This window comes from Bidens hawaiensis, unplaced genomic scaffold (assembly GCF_021521415.1).
Source record: "Bidens hawaiensis isolate Kalapana, Puna unplaced genomic scaffold, B.hawaiensis_p1.1 tig00008858_1, whole genome shotgun sequence".
NCBI lineage: Eukaryota > Viridiplantae > Streptophyta > Magnoliopsida > Asterales > Asteraceae > Bidens > Bidens hawaiensis.
Window position 1 is genome coordinate 416638 of NW_027491639.1, and position 21571 is coordinate 438208.

At 45.6% G+C, this 21571-nt stretch overlaps 1 protein-coding gene and 1 pseudogene across 1 annotated transcript; both read right to left on the bottom strand.

Moving 5' to 3' along the window:
- Positions 1 to 674: 674 nt before the first annotated feature.
- LOC143530192 (synaptotagmin-2-like) lies at positions 675 to 1528 on the bottom strand. Its single transcript, XM_077025805.1, has 4 exons — positions 1456 to 1528; positions 1211 to 1374; positions 990 to 1115; positions 675 to 914 (listed from the first exon to the last, which is right to left on the bottom strand). The coding sequence occupies exons 1-4, from the start codon at positions 1526 to 1528 to the stop codon at positions 771 to 773; spliced, it is 507 nt and encodes a 168-aa protein (XP_076881920.1). The 3' UTR covers positions 675 to 770.
- A 10442-nt stretch (positions 1529 to 11970) lies between these two features.
- On the bottom strand, positions 11971 to 12789 carry LOC143530193 (putative receptor-like protein kinase At5g39000 pseudogene; annotated as a pseudogene).
- Positions 12790 to 21571: the final 8782 nt, after the last annotated feature.

Sequence of the window (21571 nt, forward strand, 5' to 3'; positions counted from 1 at the left end):
TTTGATCAACGCACGATCGACTCTTTTATTAAAAAATGACTAACGGGAAAAACTTAATAATTAACTAACACATTGAACCAATGGTATATATAAACCCACGGTTCATAATCCTCTACTAACTCAAATACACAATTTGAATCAAATACAAATAGGAATAAATAAAATAAAGCTAACTTATCTTACAATAATAAACTAATTATTATATTAAATATTTTTCAAGATTCTAGAAACTTTCAATCTGATTTGTTGTTGGACACTTTTAACAACACCTTGGTTAATGAGTTCGCCTCACTGATTTCACGGCTCATTGTAGCTTTCATGTCAAGGAGATCTTGTTTGACTTTCTGAAGCATTCAAGCCTAGAAGATATCAAGGTATTCTGAATATTGGGCTTTGAGGCTATGGCTTTTTGGTAGTGTACCCCCTAGGTCATCATTTGTTTTTAAAAATAATTTGTATTTCATCTTGTTTTGATGGTTTTCAAAAATATTATTGGACATATTGTTAATTTTAAATCCTTATGAACTTGTAGAATCTAGCTTTGGTTTTTTCATAACAACAGTTTTTACATAGTATACAAAAATAAACCGGAAAGAAAAAGAGTTTTGGTGTAGCCACAATCAACCAAATATTATGCACTATAGCATGCGGTTGTCCACTTGCGTCTCCCTTACTATTTTTGCAATGAAAATGCAGTTCTTGATTCCACATAGGCCAAGTGTTGCGGTGAATTGTTAAAGATCAAATGATATTTGTAAATTATTGATTCGTCAAAGCTTCAATGTTTGTGGTCTTGTAGAATGCAGAAAGTGCAACTCCGCATGAATACTACCATTTCCAATGTGGAATATGCTGTTCGTGTGCTTTTGTTTAACAACATCCATAACGTCTATTTTGACACCGCCCAGGTTATACTAATAAAAAATTAATTACCATCATGTATCTCACATTAAAAACCATATTGAAATTAAGTTAAGAATATGTCGTACCTTATGATGAATTCTATCCATCACTGAGCCGGAGCAAACTTCCAAATCCAATATTGCTTCTGCAGGCTTCTCTAAAGTAAACTGGAACGACTCATCCCATACAGGGTTTTGATTATGTTTCTTAGTCTGCAATCCACAGAAAAATTATATAACATTAAGTTGTCCAATTAGTTAGTTAAAGAGGCATTTGAAACAACTAATTAGTAATGCATAACACAAACCGTGGTATGCTTTTTATCAGTTCCAACAAGCAAACTGACGAATGGATGTTTTACTTCAAGATTAACTCCCCTATGGATTGTGATTACAAGCACCCCTGCATCCTCACTTTTGGAGGCCACATCTATAGCCCTACGAATTGAATGTTTGAATAGTTTGTTATTGTCTTAATTTACTATTAAACTAGCTAGGGTGCCCTAGTGTTAAACTCTAATTATAAATATGAGGCATCATACTTACTTAGCACCATCCTTTGGTGGAAAATAATTGTTTGTTGATGGATTCTGAAGGAAACAGTAAATGTTAGCAATGAATTCCATACTCTGAAGAATTTGGAAATTTTTCTAAGTTTTGGTTAAAAAATATTTGCTTACTTGATAATCAAGAAAACGCAGCTCCACGCGAATTTTACCATATCCAATATGGTAAGTATTGTTCATGTGCTTTACTTGTACAACATCCGCAATGTTTATTTCCACGGAGCCCAAAATATCTGAAGAAACACTAAGTGACCCCGGGCAGATTACGGATAATCTGGGGGTTAAGTAGATGTTTCCCACGAGGGTTAGGTCCGGCAAAGATGGTTGTTCTTCTGATGACCTGCAAAACAGACACCGTGAGCTCGTCACTGAGAAGGGGGGGGTACCTCCTTGTGACCACCCTCCGGCGTGAGAATCAGACTAGATTGCTCTTGAATATAAGTGTATATTAAGAGAAATAGCTAGAGCAGATATCAAATAATATATGAAGATATAAGATGATGATACCGTTCCAAGGTGTTGGAGTATTTATAGCCGAAGGTAGGTTTCCAAGCAGGTACAGCCGGCTGTATAATATTCCTGTTCTACCAACTGTGGGCTACGCACGTGCCATGCTAGTGGTTGGTGGGTAGGCAGCGGCTGATAGTGACATGGCCGGCTGTGCACTGTTCCTTTTCCACCAACTGCAGGCTACTCACGTGCCATGCTAGTGGTTGGTGGGTAGGCAGCGGCTGATAGTGACATGGCCGGCTGTGCACTGTTCCTTTTCCACCAACTGCAGGCTACGCACGTGCCACGATGAGGGTTGGTGAGTAGGCAGCGACTGATAGTGACTTTAAGTACTAGAGCGTGCTGCTCGTCGTACTGTTGTCAGTGAGCTGTCGCTGCTTTGGTCAGATCTTTTGTCCATACCTTGGCAGGTACAGTACAAAAGATCCTCCAGTAGCGTACGGACTGGCTCATTTGGGCGGGAGTATTCCCGGCTTTGGGCGGGAGTATTCCCGGCTTTGTGCGGGAGTATTCCCGGCTTGCTCATTCCTTCTTCAGGTGACTACTGAATTATTTGAGAGTTAATGCCTTGTGCGTGTAGCCTTGCTGTTAGTGCGGGTAGCCTTCCCTGATGGCTAGTATCCGCAGCTGCGGGAACAGGCGGAGTACGTTACCATTGGGAGGCTTTTCCTGCGGGAACAGCTTGCGTACTGCGCGTAAGGACATCATCTCTCTGAGCGTGGTGGGTCCTGCAGATCCAGTTGGTCTTTGCGCAGACGTCCCTTTGGTGAGTCTTGCGGGTACAACCGCGCAGACGTCCGTGTTCAAGGTGAGTCTTGCGGGTCCAACTGGGCTCTGCTGGGACCTACCTCTTCAAGTCCCCCAGTCCAATGTTCTTCTCATGAATTGTTAATGAGGTGAACTTTTGGACTTAAGCAAGGGGTTTTGAAAAGGGTTTAGTTTTAGGGTTCTCCGCGGGGATTCTTCCCACAGGTTTCCTAATGTCACGTGCAGAATTTCCCACTGTTCTGCTTGATCTTTTGGTAAGATGCGGGTAGGTGTGTAACCTCCTCGCAAGTCGGGAGCGTTGAGTTTCACTTGTGTAGATTCTCCACGGGGTTTTGGTAGTTTTAAACATAGTGATCAATTATGTTAAACAACCAATTCCATCTTGGAGCTTCCAACAATCTAGTTCTCAACGTTCCCGCTATGCGGGGATGTTATATCCCTTTCCGCAAGCATGGCCCAGAAGATCCTTCTTGGTTTCAATTCCCTACGGAGTGCTAAGTATGTGAAGTGTTTCGCCTTAACACTGTACCCGCACTCGTCTTATAGTTACTTTACTTCCAATGTATTCCTGGCTTCAATTCCTTGCGGGTGCTAAGTATGTGAAGGGTTTTGCCTTGACACTGTACCCGCACCTGTCTTATAGTTACTTGGTTGCCAAGGTAAGGGGGTATAGTCCCGCTTACTTTTGAATCTTTTTGAATCTTTTTGAAATTCGAAGAGTTGGTGCAAGGATAAGAACAGTCCAACTGTTGAAGGGACGTCAGCGTGGTGTGACGGTTTCTTCTGACAGTTTCAGGACGTGCATGAAGTTATGGCAACGTGACAGTATATGGTCATTCCAGGCGCTTTTTCAGGCGCGTGGGCGCGAGTTTTCGGGCGCGTGGGTGCGAAGTTTACGGCGCGCGTCCTGTCAACGGCTTGCTTTTTCCACGTGTCATAGTTTCATTGCACCTGCGTTTCTCTCTCTCCCCCGCATTAAATTCATCGCATTCATTGCGATGAGTATATAAAGGGGGAGAGGGTTCAGCTTCATCCACACTTTCACTTCTCTCTTCTTCTTCTAAACGATTTCCGGCGAATACTCTAACTTTCCGTCGAGTATTCTCCTGAAATCGTTCCTTCTTTACATCTAAAACATGTCTTCTACTCATGATCTTGAGGCTACCGCCGAGGAGTCTGACGTGTACGCCGAGAACCCGACGTCCACGTCTGATAAGGACGATAAGAGTACTGCTGGCGAGTGCCAGTGTGCTCTTCCCGTCGATCTTTATCAGTACATCGTCAGAAAGTTCATGCTCGAGCCTTTCGAGCCTGAGTTTCCTGAGCCTCATCAGACGGTGTACGATGCCCCCAAAGGCAAGATAGGGGTATATGTTGCATTCTTCGTCTATGGGAATCTCAGGTTCCCTTTGACGAAGTTTTTATACCGTGTTTTGGAGAGACACGGTGTGCACCTGACGGAGGTACACCCAATGGCGATCGCCAAGATCCGCCATTTTGAATGGGTGTGCCTCATTCTTGGTGTGGAGCCCCATGTCGACCGCCTGATGACCTTCTACTCCTGGAGGTGCATCCAAGGCTGGTACACCTTGGTCACCCGGATCAAGGGTTTGAAGATTTGTGCTACCGAGCGCAGTCTTCGGTCTTGGAAGCGAGAGTTCTTCTACATCTCTGCCCGTGTCGTCCCTATTGCAATGACATTCAAGAGCGGGAGAGCACTTCCCAGCCTTCATGCCTCCAACTACCAGGAGGCGGAATGGTTTGCCAATATCTCCCGGATCCAGACTCCGGTTTACCGCTTTGCGGTGTCTGGGATGGTGATGCTCGGTATGATCCGGGTGTGGAAAGATGCTGGGGCGGAGGCGCCACAGATTCCTATCATCCTCGAATACGGTTTTAACTTTATCCCTTACGGTATGCTTCATCTTCTTTGCTGATTTACGGTTTTTCTTCTAACTGTTTCTCTTTTTATTTCAGAGGGGAATGACTTACAATCGCTCCTGCATCCGCGGGAGGCTGGTGGTCCCGCTCGGCTGGGTACTCGTGCTCTTGACGAGAAAGAGTTGCCCATCCTTGAGCAAACGGCGGATCGGTTTGTGGAGGTCTACCCGCCGGGCCACCAGATTCTGAGCGCCACGCGGCCAGGTAAGGGATTATTTAACCCTCGCCCTCTCAATGCTCAAACCTCTGCTGGAATTTCTCTAATTTTGTCATCTTCTGATGAGGAATCCGCAGATGGTCCTTTCTTTGCGCGGAAGAAGAAGGCTGCTGGCGGGAAGGGCAAGGCGAAGGTTGCCTCCACTGCCGATCAGGGGAGCCGGTCAGATTCGGAGACCGGAAGCGAGGAGGCGGCGGGGAACCCTGGTGATGGTGAGACCACTGTTCCGGAGGTTGAGACGGCTGTCACCTCCGAGCAGCCCCAGACAACGACGGTGACCGGTATGAAGAGGCCGGCTCCATCGGGTTCGTCCCCGCCAGTTCGTACCTTCAAGCTCAAGAGGACTCGTAAGTATAAACTTCATTTACTTTAACTTCATATCTTTCCGCCATTATATTTAAATACGTTTTCATGCAGGCGTGGATGCAACCGCATTCCAGAGTGGAGCGGGAAGGAGCAGCTCTGGACCCATGACGGTAGGTTTGGTCAACCTACCCGAGGCGATGACCCAGGCGGCTACGCCTGTTTGCAGTATTGGTTCAGTTGCTCATCCCGTTGAGGCAACTGTTCCAACTGCCACATCATCCCCGCCGGCTGTCAGTGCCATCTTCACGGAATCCTTCACTGAGTCGGCGGTGGTTTCTTCTGCGGGTTCTACCGCGGCGACGGCCACGGTTGTGAGTTCACCTCCGGTGAGTTCACCTCCGGTGAGTTCACCTCCGTTGGTTTCTACCGCGGCGGCCTCCACCATGCCTCCTCCGGCGCCGGCGACCGCGGCCGGTCCTTCAGGTATGTTCGGGGTTGGGGCGTCTAGCCAGTCTTTGCCTCCTTCCCGTCTCCTTGACCTTTTGGATGGATATCCTTTAGGTTCAGGTGATGGGTTTGGTGGCTATCGGCATGTTGTCGACCCTACAGGTGCGTGGGGTTATATTGGCCTTATATCCCTTTTATCCTTTTTTTTATCATCTTTTCCTAACTGTTTTTTGTTTTTACAGTGTCGGATTCCAATGAGGTGTATGTTCCGCGGTGGAACATCTGCCGAGGAACAACCCTTCGGACGACTGTGGACTGCGTCGAGTGGGCGCGCCACACCGCCCCAAGTGGCACGTTGGGGGAAGCCATGTCAAGCTACCAGGAGGGTAGGCTGACAAACGAGCTTCGGATTCTCCTTGCCCGGATGCAGCCGCGCGTCGAGTTGCTTTGTCGTGAAAACGACAAGTTAAAGGCTGCGCGTATCCAAGAAGTGGCTCAGGCGCGGGCTATTCGGGAGGAGAACAGGAGACTTTCCGCAATTGCTGCGGAGAAGGAAAAGGCCTTCAAGGCCCTCGAGGTTGAAGTGCAGGCCCGGCTCGAGGCCCGTTCCAAGGCTACCCAAGCTGTTAACGAACAGCTTCGGTTGGCTAAGGAAACTGCGCGGAACGCGACCGAGAGGTCCACCAAGGCTGAAGCCGTTGCTGAACCTCTGCGCGCCGAAAATGAGGAGCTTAAAGCCAAACTAGAGAGGCTTCAGCAGGCTCATGATGCTTTGGCTATGGAAGACGCCAAGAAGCTTCAAGAGATCTTGGATCAGAGGGGTATGCTTGATCATACTGAGCGTAAGCTGAAGGGCGTTGAAGAGGCTGCTGCTAAGGAAGTGTTGCTTGCCAACCTTAACAAAAATGAAGCCGAACGCGCCCGTAACCAAGCTCAAGCTGCCCTCCAAGAAGCTCTGATTACCAAGGAGTGGCTTCTACGAGAAGCGTTGTCGCAGGTATGCGTAGCTTCATAATGTCTTTACGCTTTTCTATATACTTAGAAAAGTTTGATATATTTTTTCTTGTTGTAGGTTGTGCATCGGATCTTCACGAACACATCTTATGACGATGCCATGAGCGCAGCCCTCAACGCTTCTCATGAGGATTGGGAAAAGGCTGGTTTCTTGCTTGGTCTGGGGTTTGTTGAGAAGGGCATCCAGCCTTCCAACTTCCCTCTTATGACGTGGACACTGAAGCTGCCTATGACCAATCAGTGAACCAGTATGCTGCCTTCCCGCATCCGGTGGTGGAGAAAGTGAACGAAATTGCGGCTGCTGATGATGGGCTAACCATTCTCAAGACTTTCCTTGAACTGCCACAGCCAACTGATGGTGCGGGTATAAGTGGGTTTGGAGGGAGTGGTCCTGAAGTTTGAACCTTGAGATCCCTTCCTATCGTTAGGATAGATTTATATTTCTATAGGCTGGTAGATACCTGGCCATTCTTGTAATGTTTGAATTTTTTATGAAATATAAATGTTTGTGCGGGTAGGACCGCCACTTTTACTGGATGACTTGCTTTATAAACGTTATATGACTTGCTCATGCATATTATAGCTTAATTTGGCACTTGTTTTGCCGCATAAACAATATATGATTCGCTCGTGCATACTTTAGTTTAACTTAGCAATTTTCCAAGTATTTTGAGTAAGTTAACCGTTCGACGCGCGGTTGTAATAGGTTAGTGTTCAGTTTCCTCTATCATGATTGTGCGGGTAAGACCGTCACTTTCATTTAGTGGGATGACCAATCTTCACCTATAACTGACCTGCGTGAAGGTTTGTCGTTTTGTGTTTATGCAGGTTTTGCCGCCGTCCACACGCAACGACTTCCCCACTTATTTATGCGGTGAATACCGGCATATCAGTGTTTTGAATAAGTTAAACCTTTCGACGCGCGGTTGTCAATAGGTTAATGTTCAGTTTCCTCTATCATGATTGTGCGGGTAGGACCGTCACTTTCATTTAGTGGGATGACCAAACTTACCTATAACTGACCTGCGTGAAGGTTTGCCGTTTTTTGTGTTTATGCGGGTTTTGCCGCCGTCCACACGCAACGACTTCCCCACTTATTTATGCGGTGAATACCGGCATATCAGTGTTTTGAATAAGTTAAACCTTTCGACGCGCGGTTGTCAATAGGTTAATGTTCAGTTTCCTCTATCATGATTGTGCGGGTAGGACCGTCACTTTCATTTAGTGGGATGACCAAACTTTACCTATAACTGACCTACGTGAAGGTTGTCCTCATCTCTTAGAAATTTTTGCCGTTTTTTGTGTTTATGCGGGTTTTGCCGCCGTCCACACGCAACGACTTACTTCCCCACTTATTTATGCGGTGAATACCGGCATATCAGTGTGGAAAGTTCATAAGTATAAATGTAAGACCATCAGCGTCAATGTGATAAGGATAATCATTTCCATTAGAAGTGGCTCTGGGCCTTTTTTTTACAAGTCTGGAATTGATCTACATGCAACCTGTGTAATTGAACTCCCATGTTCTTGGGATGGGAGTGTCATCGAGCCTTTCGAGCCGATATTCACCTGGTTCGGAATCTCGTTGTTTACGCAGTATGTAGTCTCCAACATTGAAGCTGCAGTTTCATTTGTGTTTTCCCCAACTAGGGTTCTACACGCATTAGCCTGCTCAGCGTTCATTACGCCACAAGGTGCGTGAGTTTCCCATCTCTGACAAATGCTTCGACGACGTCCTTCAAGTCTAAGCATTCCTCGGTGGTGTGGCCTCTTGTCCTGTGGAAGTCACAGGATTTGCTTTGATCAGCGTTTGGACGCTGTCGGATAATTGGAGCGTCTGGCCATGGGAGCCTCTCGGTGGCAAATATCTCGGTGACGCTTTTGGTGAGTGGCGTCCATCTGGAGTTCCGGTTTGACGACTGCATGTTATCCTTTCCGCCTAACCGAGGGTGCGAGCCGGATGAGGTGTCAAAGTTTACCCTTGACTGCCAAATACCTAGCTTCCTTTTTTTGTTTAGTCGGGCGGTAAGGACGTTGTTTTCTCTTGTTTTCTGGGTGTAGAGATTTGTGCTCTGGGGAAGATCTCTACCCAGTTGCTTTTCCGTTTCCGCGAAGCGTTTAGCTGCTGTCATGATGGCATCCCATGTGGATGGCATGCCGTCTTTACCCGTTAAGGTGCGGATGAGCTCTGGGTCTTTTGCACCCTGGATGAAAGCATCGCGAACAAGATCTTCGCTGATAGTGCCCAGACTTAGCTTCTTTGAATTGAAGCGCGTGATGAAGTCTAGTAAAGACTCATCTTCCTCTCGGATGCAGTTGAGGATCGTCCATTGCTCTTCGGTATACTTTCTTTGTTGACTGAAGTGTTGGCTGAACTTCTGTTGGAAGTCTGCCCAATCGTAGATGTGGTGGACCGGTAGACGATCAAACCACGCTCTGGCTGCCCCAACAAGCGTCATTTGGAACATGTAACACCACGTGGGTTCCGTCCAGTTGCTGACGGTTGCCCCCGCTATGAATCTGTTCATGTGATCGTCTGGGTCGGATATACCATCATAAGTGCCGATGTTGGACATCTGTTTGGCACTTCTCGGGGCGATTGCTTCCGCAATGTCCCTTGCAAACTTGGACGTTCCCGCATTTGCAGCAGTTGGTCTAATGGTTTTGGAGAAGTCACGTGGGTTTCCCCCCGCGTTCCTTGGTTTGAAGGTTTCTCCGAAATTCCTTCTCGGTTGGAAGTCCGTTTCCTTACGCTTCCCTTTCGCCCTATGGCGAGGGTTTGCGTCGGTGTCGGATTCCTCCCGATCATCGTCCGAGTACTCGCACTCACTGCTTATGTTGAGCTGTTGTCGAGTGCTTCCGAATTCGTCAGCCTGTTGGAGTGAACGCAAGCGTTCATCCAACTCAGCTTGGAATTCCTTCTGACGTGCTTCGGCCCACGCTTTAACTTGATTGAGTGTTTGGCGGGGGAGCCTCGTCTGTTTTCTCTCCAACTGGGCATCGGTGAATCCCAGTGAAAGATTGTTTACTGCACTTGCCCCGGCTTGGGTAACCGGGGTAGTGTTCGTAAAATTTGTGTAACCGGCTTGTCCCGGATTGTTTACGGCACTTGCCCCGGCTTGGGTAACCGGGGTAGTGTTCGTAAAAATTGTGTACTCGCCGGTGTTCCCCCCAGTAGCTGGGGTTGTGGTTACCGGGGTTTCTTGGTCACTCGCTGGCCTTGGCACCGGAGTAACCTTAACCATCTTTCCAGAAGTTTTGAAAAAACTGAAAAAGAATTAGTTCTAGCTTTTATGCACGGATGGCGCCAATGAAGAAACACTAAGTGACCCCGGGCAGATTACGGATAATCTGGGGGTTAAGTAGATGTTTCCCACGAGGGTTAGGTCCGGCAAAGATGGTTATTCTTCTGATGACCTGCAAAACAGACACCGTGAGCTCGTCACTGAGAAGGGGGGTACCTCCTTGTGACCACCCTCCGGCGTGAGAATCAGACTAGATTGCTCTTGAATATAAGTGTATATTAAGAGAAATAGCTAGAGCAGATATCAGATAATATATGAAGATATAAGATGATGATACCGTTCCAAGGTGTTGGAGTATTTATAGCCGAAGGTAGTTTTCCAAGCAGGTACAGCCGGCTGTATAATATTCCTGTTCTACCAACTGTGGGCTACGCACGTGCCATGCTAGTGGTTGGTGGGTAGGCAGCGGCTGATAGTGACATGGCCTGCTGTGCACTGTTCCTTTTCCACCAACTGCAGGCTACGCACGTGCCATGCTAGTGGTTGGTGGGTAGGCAGCGGCTGATAGTGACATGGCCGGCTGTGCACTGTTCCTTTTCCACCAACTGCAGGCTACGCACGTGCCACGATGAGGGTTGGTGAGTAGGCAGCGGCTGATAGTGACTTTAAGTACTAGAGCGTGCTGCTCGTCGTACTGTTGTCAGTGAGCTGTCGCTGCTTTGGTCAGATCTTTTGTCCATACCTTGGCAGGTACAGTACAAAAGAACCTCCAGTAGCGTACGGACTGGCTCATTTGGGCGGGAGTATTCCCGGCTTTGGGCGGGAGTATTCCCGACTTTGTGCGGGAGTATTCCCGGCTTGCTCATTCCTTCTTCAGGTGACTACTGAATTATTTGAGAGTTAGTGCCTTGTGCGTGTAGCCTTGCTGTTAGTGCGGGTAGCCTTCCCTGATGGCTAGTATCCGCAGCTGCGGGAACAGGCGGAGTACGTTACCATTGGGAGGCTTTTCCTGCGGGAACAGCTTGCGTACTGCGCTTAAGGACGTCATCTCTCTGAGCGTGGTGGGTCCTGCAGATCCAGTTGGTCTTTGCGCAGACGTCCCTTTGGTGAGTCTTGCGGGTCCAACCGCGCAAACGTCCCTGTTCAAGGTGAGTCTTGCGGGTCCAACTGGGCTCTGCTGGGACCTACCTCTTCAATATCCTAATCAAAAAATAAAACCATGCCATCATGTATTTCACATTAAAACCGTATTAAAAATTCAGTTAAGAACATGACGTACCTTATTATGAACTTTTTTTCCATCCGTGACGCAGAATAAACTGTCAAAATCAATATTTCTTCTCGAGGCTTCTTTAAAGTAAACCGGAACGACTCTTCCCACACAAGATTTAGATTATCATATTTAATCTGCAGTCCACAAAAATATATTAAAAAAAGTTATATGTTCCTAGATAAATTGGTTAAGAGGTTTTTTTAAGACTAATTAATAATACATAGTACAAACCGTGGTGAATGCACTGTCAATTCCAATAGCCAACATGACTCTAGGATGTTCTAGTTCAAGATTAACTCCTTCATGGACCGTAACCACAAGCCACCCTCCATCCTCATTCTTGGAGTTGGAGGCCATACCTGTGGCCCTGAGAGTTAAATGTTTGTTATGTATGTCATAATTTATGCCACAAAAACAAATATGAGGCCTTTATACTTACTTAGTGTGATCCTTCTGTTTGCAATTCAAATAGGGGTAGAGGACAGCTTGTTGCCCACTTGCCTTCTGTTCGATGTAATCATTACTTTTCAATTTGCAAATATATATATATATATATATATATAATATAATACCATCTTTGGGTCATATGAGGACTTTATACTTACTTAGTGTGATCCTCAACTTGATCATTTTTGGCCTCCTGATAATAAATGTTAGCAAGAAATTCCATAGGAAATCCTTCTATACTTTGGTTAAATTAAAAAAAGATAGCTTACTTGACAATGAAGCGCTTTCTTAAGTGCTTCCAAAATCTCACTCATTAACGGACGTTTTTCACGTTCTATCTCCAAACACCGATAAGCAATTGTGCAAAAGCAAACAAAGACTCATGATCGATTTCACCCTTTATATTACCGTAAACCATTTCGTTTATTGTGTTTTCTTTGTAGGACTTTTTCACCAATTTTATGAAATCTTGATTCTTATTGATTGTGCACAACCTCCCACACAACACTTCAAACAACACAACACCAAAAGAGTAAATGTCTGACTCTTTTGTCAATAACCCGCTGTTTGCGTAAAGCAGGTCAAGATACCCAAGCGTCCCTACCGGGTTGGAGTATATAAATGTGTTATCTTGATTTGCTGGCCCTAGCTTCGAGAGACCAAAATCTGAGATCTTGGCATTCCAATCTTCATCTAATAGAATATTTGAACTTTTGATATCACGATGCAATACTCTTTGTTGGGTCCCGACCGCACTGTGAAGATATGCCAATCCGCGAGCCGCCCCAATGCATATTTTGAGGCGTCCAATCCATCTTAAATTTTCATTTTTTAGATGTTTGTCAAGGCTTCCATTACGTGCGTACGGGTACACGAGGATCATCTCGCCATAATCATCACAAAACCCTAACAGAGAGACTATATTCTCATCTTTGTATTGTGTAAGCATCATCACCTCCTTCCAAAACTCGACATTTCCTTGCCCGAATTTAGTATTTAAACGCTTCAAAGCAACCTCCGTGTGGTTGCCAATTTTCCCCTTGTATACGCTTCCGAATCCTCCGCTCCCGATTTCATCAGCGAAGTCGTTGGTTGCTGATTTTATAACATCTAATGGTATTTTGAGGCGTTCGAACAGTTTCATATGTGCCATTATTTTTATTGTTTGACAAAAAATGTGACAACTTCAGATTCTTATAATTGAAGAGCTTGAAAGGAGGATGTATCCCTAGCAACTGCTAGGAAATTTACTCATACGGATATTTTCAAATGTCGTCTCAATCATTTTAATTATATTTGGTAGCTAGTGTAGGAAAAATTAATGCATGAATATGCAAAGGATAATGGAACTCATTTTTTAAACTAAAGCAGCTACATAATTTGTGTGGTTTGTAACAGAGTTGTGCGTGGCGCGGTTTTAGCCTAAAACCAACCTAAAATCATTCGGCTTTGATTTTTTCGGTTTTCGTTTTGCTTTCGGCTTTGCCATTTGAGCTTGGAAACTTTAGACTGAAAAAAAGTTTTCAAAAATAATGAATTTAGGTATAAATAATTTTGTTGATTAATAAACTAATTGACTAATCTACATTAAGCCACAAATATTTGAGTTACATGTTTAATAAATTCTTATATATTACTTAAAAAAGTATATAATAATAAAAATCTAGAAATTCGGTTCGCTTCGGTTTTTCCGTTTTTATTACATGCAAAACCAAAACCCAACAATAAATTCGGTTTTTACAAAAACATAAAACCAAACCGTCGTTTGGTTCGGTGTTTTCAGTTTAGATTTTTCGGTTTTTTTGTTTTCGGATCAGTTTTATCGGTGAAGAGGTATGTACCCGCCTCAACACCGAGCAAGGCGGGTCAACCCACAAGATAAAGACAAGAAGCTTGAAATCAAGACATTATGAAGGCACAAAGCCAAAACCTATGCGCATGGCGCATATCACATATGCCCAGGCATCATATGCCCAGGCACCACACATGCTCAGGCATCATATGCCCAGGCACACATATGCTCGCGCATCACATATGCGCGCGGCGCATCAGCGCGCGGCGCATATCACATGCTCGTGCATATCACATCTGCGCATGAAACATCTGCGCGTGAGAATAAAGAGAAGACCTCGCGCATCCTCAGGATTGGCGCATATCACACATGCACATAATCGACCTCGTCCTTATCCAAATCAGGATTAGGGCAACCTTGATTGTGCACGTCAGACAACCTTCCAGAAGGTATCTTTTTAAGGAATAAGAATATGCTGATGTTGACAGAAGCCAAATGAAAGGTGGACAACTCAGCATGACACATGTGCTACCACGTGATTACAACCAATGAGAAAGCACCAGGTGTCCCAGAGGACACGTGGCGCAGAGTAATTGGAGGAGGCCAACAAGGCTGAGATCAATCAGTTGAAACCCTAGCACTATAAATACAGCATCAACTCCACTTTGATGAGGAGATTCATACTCAACGATTGACAGTTACAGCCAGTAATATCACATTCAATCATATTCAATTACATTCACTCACAGTCAGTTACATCCAGTAACACAATCACACAGAGTATTCAGCTATTAAGCAATACTCTCAGAATTCCTTACGGACACACATCATTATCATCTTCTCCACAAATACTTATTCTCACACCGGAGGGTTACCCCAAAGAGGACCCCTCTGTCCCTTTCTGAGGGGTAAGTTGACGGTGCTGTTCATTTTGTAGGTGGAAGAACCCAGATCCAAGAGAAACCATCGGTGAAATTGCATAATCACACCCGAGGAAAGTAGATCGTCTACCAGTGAGCTCAAACGCGTTAACGAGTTTTAACTCTAAAACGTCAGGGCCTTAGCCCAATTCTACTACCTTTTGCGTACATGTTTCACACTTCCCTTTATTAATTTTGAGCAATATGACAACAGTGTATTGACATCAAAACAAAATAAAACGAAGTAAAACATACATGCGCAAACGCTTTAAAGAGTCTTAACTCTAAAACGTCAGGGCCTTAGCCCAATAATATGAGCCTTAGCTCAAATCACTCACAACATCCAACCTACATACTGCGCACCCTGACCATAAAAATACCTTAACACAACTAAGGCAAAGCAAATGCCAAAACATAGTTGTTAAGGTCTCAGGTCGAGGTCGCGCATGAAAATGTAATGGATATCTGAGTAACACATATTGACACGTAAAGGCTAAAAATTTCATAATTCCATGCGCGAAAACGAAGCGCAAAAGAGGAATAATGAAAACGCCAAGGCGCGTGTCAACACAATCAAGATATGGAAATATCACTTACAATATGATAAGGATTAAGTATAATAAATTCCTTACAACCTTGTTCTTATTCCAACGTGCAAGCATATCTTATATTCAACAAACAAACATGCGATATAAAGAGATGAATGGGAATGCGCAAGATGCGAAGAAGGGAAAAACAGAATTTCATTCAGAAGCATTGAAATTTACAAGTTTACAAGATGAGATACAAATTACAAATAAAAATAAAAACATGAAGGGCTTCTCAAGTCTCCACGTTAACATTAGCCTCTTCATCATCCTCATCATCGCCCTCGGCATTTGGCGCAGCCTGCTCCTCTTCATCTCCAAACTGACCATAGTCAAGTTCTTCATCTTGAATGGAGTCTTCTACCATGACAGTATCAGGAGAGGATCCTTTGGCCACGCCAGACCCGCTAGCAACGCCAGCATTCTCCGCGCCATTGTCGCCGCCAGCCCCTTCGCACTCATCAAGTAATTTCTTTAGCGCGGCGAGATCGGGCTGGTCAGCAAGCGCGGATATCTGCAAATCATAAGCAAAAATATGAGTACAAAAAGACTTAGAAAATAAGTCAAGGCAATCTTATTAAGGTTAAAGTACCTGCGCAAGGATGGGAATGGGAGTGTTCATGTACTTCTCCCCCATCGCGGTCATTTCCGCGCAGGCAGCGTTGCTCTGATAAGGGTACTCGGATGGGTTCTTCTTCAACATGCCATATTCATAACCATCCGTGAACCCTTCAGCTCGGCCCACAACGCGCGCGGCAGCATTGCAATCCATCACCAGGGCCTGAAACTCGTTTGAGTATTTCATCGCGTAAGCGCAACGAGTCATGCCCTGTGAGATCAGCCATTGGCGATCCTGCGCGAGGCCAGCAACAGACGTCTCGAGGGCAGGAACCTGAGAGTTTAAAAACTCAACAGTTTCTTTGGTCTTGGTTAGCTCCTCTTTATCGGACGCTGCTGCCGCCAAGATTTCTTCTTTTTCTACCCGCGCAGCATCAAGTGCTTCCTGGCTAGACGCTGCCGTCGCCTGGGCTTCATCTTTGTCGGCCTGCGCGGCCGCCAGCTCCCTCTTCAGGATCGCAACCTCACTCTCCAGTGATGATTTTTCAGTGATGGACTAGACAAGAGCTTGGTCACGCGCCTCCGCCTCTAACTCCAAGTCGCGCGCCCAGCGCGCAAACTTGGCCTCATCCGCCTCTGCCGCCTGCAGCTTCTCCCGCGCAGCCTGAAGCTCATGCCCGCGCTTCACGAAGGCGCTGTTGGCACTGGCTCTGTTCTCACTGAGCTCGGCTTGGAGCTTCTCAGCTCTCTCGCGAGCATCAGAAAGATGCCAAGCAGACACCTTAGCCTCTTGCTTGGCTTCCGCAAGAGCATCACGTACTTTTACGTAATCAAAGCGAAGCTCTTGGGAGGCAGCAAAGAAGGCCGACCCAGCAAACATATGGTCGTTGAGCAGGTCGTCGCGAGCGCGGACCTCCTGGAACCTCCTTTCAGTTGGAGGCACAGCATGAGCCCAGAATTCCGCACACACACCCATGGACTGAAAGGTGCTGTCTTCAGTTATATTCCATCTCGGGCGGTAAATGTGATCGGATTCCTGCAAAAACAAAGTAATTATCTAAGTTATCAAAAAACTAAGATGGAAGTCCGTGCAGCGGAACAAAAAATAACCTATACCTGCGGGGATGAAGCAGAAAAGTCATCGCCAGCCCTACGAGAAGGCTCCGCCGCGAAACCTCGTGGCGCAGCAGGGCTGGCGCGGGCGCCCGCGGAGTCTTCAACTTCAAACTCCTCACCCTCCTCTGAAATAGGCCTCTTCTCCTGCGACCTAGAATCAAAATCGGTCTCGCGGGGAGGGCTGTGTGCAGGAGGAGGTGAGGGAGGTCTCGACGCCGCCAAGTCAGCGCGCAAAACGGTCTCCTGCTCCTTAGTAAAGCCGATGAGGGGAGATTCATCGCTTGCAGGAGCAGGAGCAGAGCCAACGGCGCTGGGAACGGCGCCAGGAGTGCCGCCAGAAGCTTGTGCACCAGCTACGGCTTCTATGAAAATCAACAACAAGAAATGGTTAAGGACTTGATCTAAAAGAACATCAGAAAATAAGAGCGCAATACGTACCTAGGCACAACTCCGTTCGCGCAGCAAACATCGCCATGAAGTCCATTCTACCCTTCTTTGAGGGTAAAACGGGGGACTTCGAAGCGACCTCCGGCGCAGCCTCGGCATATTGTTGCGCTGTCGCCGGCTCTACAAACATTTGAGTAAGACAAGATTCATTAGTAATCCTATAAAGATCCCGCTCATAGAAACATAAAGGATAAGCAAAGTTTACCTGTCGCGGGCGTATCAGCCGCGCGAAGCGAGGAGGTAGTGGCACCATGCCTCAGATGGACAGGGGGTCTGCCCACTTTTTGAGGCAGGGAAGACAAGGAAACCTTGGTGGTAAATTCCTGGGTTTTCCCAAATCCTCCCGCCCGAGTAGGAGGATCCTGAACAACAGGGGCAACATCTTTCTTCTGTTTCTTACTGGCCCCTGCGCCAGTTTTCCCCTTAGCTTTACGCTTTAGTTGGGGCGCCTCCTCCTCCTCCTCCTCTTCCGCGAGCTCCAGCTCGTAGTTCTCCAGCGCATCTACAATACATGCAACACAAGTGTTAGCAAAATTTGGTATTATAAAGGAAAATGAATAAGTACAAAGGCTTACCAGGCGCATCGCTGTCGAAGACAAATCCCAGATCAACAGGGATGAACATGTCATCAAAGCGATCCGGGAAACCAACCTCCCCAGCGCCAAGCGCGACGGAGCCACCCTCAATGTGCTCATCATAGGCAGCATGGATATACTCCTTGGTGACTGCACAAAACAAGTCAAATGAGTTCAGCAAAAATAATTATATTCGCGCAGATGTAAAGCAATGAGATAAAACTTACATAACCCGTCGACTTGGATAACGGGCTCAAGCGCGCTGTCCGCCCACCTCTTGCTCATACCAACCCCCACCAGCGCCTCCTCACAAATGTTCTTGGAGGGGGATGGATCAGCGGTCAGCTTATTAACCCAGGCGCCAGTTGGGTTCTTGAGGACACCCACATCCGCAGGCGCAGAAGAAATCGCGCGCATGGTCATGCGGATGGGGATCACACCAGCCCTTATGTAAAAGAACCTCTCAGACCAGTCATGAAGGCTCTTGAATGAAACAGTGGAGCACTTCACCTTCTGACTGCGAGGAATAAAAGAGAACCAATTGTCTTGGATCTTGGGCTTGTAAAAATACTGAAAGCGCCGAGGGGTGGGCTCCTCGCGCTGGGATTTGCACATGAACTCAAAGTGAGTCATGCGCACGAGTCCAAACGGATGGACTTGGGATATATGAATCCCATAAAACTGAAGCAGTGCACCCACAAACCTTGTCATCGGGAGACGAAGGTTGCAGTGGGTGAAAAAATGGCTATATAGGGATATATAGCCGGTAGGCGGGTCCGCCGCCGTTTGCCCGGCACCAGGCAACATGCAGCCAAACAGGGTGGGAAAACCCTGAGAGGTGATAAGGCGGTCAAGATCAGACTGCCTCAATTTGCAGGGGATTTCATTCCACCTCTTCACCGCCTTGGCCCTCCCTACCTCCTCCGATGAGCCCTCAGCAGCCTTCTTCCCCTTGCCGGTCTTCTTCAATGTAGACATTACTAACGATTTTCTACGGCAAGGTATGGGGGTGATCGTGTTGTCTGAACTATCAGACATACAACGGTGACAAAGAACAAATGATGCCTCTGAACAACGGATATTTGGGAAGCAGAACAAAGATAATCAGAAGACAAAAGAAAGAAAAGCTCAGAAGAATAAACAAGAAGATGAAGGATAAAAAACTCTAAGGGCTGGCTTTTATAGGCCCAGGAGAGAGAAATTTTGCTGCTGAACGGACCTCACGCGCCCCCACTCGCAGGTCTTGGCCAATGCGAGCGCGACACGTGTCCCTGACACTGTGTGAGGGGACATGAAAGGAAACTAGACGGCTGCTGCCAGAGTCCACGCGCCACCACTCGCAGGAACGGACCAACGTGAGCGCGACACGTGTCCCTGACAGCATGTGAGGGGACACGAAAGGCAACTGTAGCACCTCGAGCACACGAAAAGGTCTGACACGTCTCCATCACTGACCCACGTCAGCAACAACCAACCACGTCCAGGGACGATTCGTTTGCAACCAAGAGGATAGAATTTCGCGCAACGGTGAATAATAAGAAGAAAAAGACAAAACACCTATTAAAAGAGCAAACTATTTAGTCTAACATCTATCTTACTTCGCTCGCGCGAGAAAAGACACACATTAGACTGGGGGGGCTTGAAGAGGTATGTACCCGCCTCAACACCGAGCAAGGCGGGTCAACCCACAAGATAAAGACAAGAAGCTTGAAATCAAGACATTATGAAGGCACAAAGCCAAAACCTATGCGCATGGCGCATATCACATATGCCCAAGTATCATATGCCCAGGCACCACACATGCTCAGGCATCATATGCCCAGGCACACATATGCTCGCGCATCACATATGCGCGCGGCGCATCAGCGCGCGGCGCATATCACATGCTCGTGCATATCACATCTGCGCATGAAACATCTGCGCGTGAGAATAAAGAGAAGACCTCGCGCATCCTCAGGATTGGCGCATATCACACATGCACATAATCGACCTCGTCCTTATCCAAATCAGGATTAGGGCAACCTTGATTGTGCACGTCAGACAACCTTCCAGAAGGTATCTTTTTAAGGAATAAGAATATGCTGATGTTGACAGAAGCCAAATGAAAGGTGGACAACTCAGCATGACACATGTGCTACCACGTGATTACAACCAATGAGAAAGCACCAGGTGTCCCAGAGGACACGTGGCGCAGAGTAATTGGAGGAGGCCAACAAGGCTGAGCTCAATCAGTGGAAACCCTAGCACTATAAATACAGCATCAACTCCACTTTGATGAGGAGATTCATACTCAACGATTGACAGTTACAGTCAGTAATATCACATTCAATCATATTCAATTACATTCACTCACAGTCAGTTACATCCAGTAACACAATCACACAGAGTATTCAGCTATTAAGCAATACTCTCAGAATTCCTTACGGACACACATCATTATCATCTTCTCCACAAATACTTATTCTCACACCGGAGGGTTACCCCAAAGAGGACCCCTCTGTCCCTTTCTGAGGGGTAAGTTGACGGTGCTGTTCATTTTGTAGGTGGAAGAACCCAGATCCAAGAGAAACCATCGGTGAAATTGCATAATCACACCCGAGGAAAGTAGATCGTCTACCAGTGAGTCGATCCACGTTTCTTCAATCGGTTTAATGTACACTCCTAGTTTGTAAGCGTTTATCATGGTGAGTTTCTTTCCAATCGTTTTTTAGATCAAATTTTGATGGCTAGCTTCTAGACATGACTAATTTGCATAAGAAGATTCCAAATTTGCAAATATCACACTAATAAGAAACTCCAATAACACGAAACCCAAAACCAAAACTTGAAAAACACTCTAATTTGTTTACCATTTAATATTTAAAACGGGTTTAGAAGGTAATCCGTTGGTTTTTCTTTAACCAAGTTATGTAGCCAAGGACGTGAGTCATTTCTATACTTCATAAATAAGTAACCTTTTTAGAACGAAAAAAAAAAGGAAAAAGTAACTAGTTGTGTAACGTATTACAGTTTTGTGAAGCCAAGATTTTTTTTAAAAAAAGGAGGATGTATTTAACAATAGACATGCAGCAACTACTAGGAAGTAGCCAAATTGTCAACTTGACATATATAGTCTGCCTTTGGATACCTTTCAAATTCTAGTACAAAAATTTTCAAATGTAGTCTCAATCATTATAACTATATATTTGGTAGCTAGTGTAAGAAAAAAAGAACACATGAACATGCAAGGAAGACAATGGAACTCGTTTGTAAGTGTTTTCCATGGTGAGTTCCCTTCCAATCAAATTTGGATGGCTAGCTTTAAGACATGACTAATTTGCGTAAGAAGCTTCCAAATTTGCGATATCAAACTAAAAAAAAAAACCCGAATAACACGAAACCCAAAACATAAACTTGATAAACACCCTAGTTTGTGTACCATATTTCATTTACGTACAATTTTGTGAACCCAAGATTTTGTTCTCGCTTATCCTTAAATATATAGTAGCTTATATGTATCTTTAATCATATCCAATCTCATACAACATGTTATAATTTGTAACTATTTAATTTTTCATTTTTTTGTAACCTGTGTAAGACACATAATGTTAACCTATTTTTATGTAGTCTAACAAGATTTTTTTATTTGTTTTAGGAACTAATCCAAACTAACGTAGCACAATGAGCCTAAAATAAACGGTCCTAGTCATAGTTACATATCTAAACTATAGTTTTATACTTGTATAGTTGTATGAATGGTTCAGTTGCCATTATACTGGAACTGTAACTCATTTTATCACTTTAGTTTACAAATTGACAAGCATAATTAACACTTGTTGTATATGTAACTAGACACTAAATTAGGACCGGCAAATGAGTAGGGTCGTACGGGTTCGAGTCACGGGCTAGAACGGGTTGATTTTAAAAGGTGTTATTTTGGTTTGGGTCAGGATGGGGTGTA

Excerpts from the sequence above, each read along its gene's own strand:
- LOC143530192 (XM_077025805.1), bottom strand. The coding sequence starts at position 1,528 with ATGGAATTCATTGCTAACATTTACTGTTTCCTTCAGAATCCATCAACA. Across the intron at positions 1,375-1,455 it reads TTATTTTCCACCAAAGGATG|ACAATAACAAACTATTCAAA; the intron begins GTGCTAAGTAAG and ends TAGTAAATTAAG. Across the intron at positions 915-989 it reads TGGATAGAATTCATCATAAG|TATAACCTGGGCGGTGTCAA; the intron begins GTACGACATATT and ends ATTTTTTATTAG.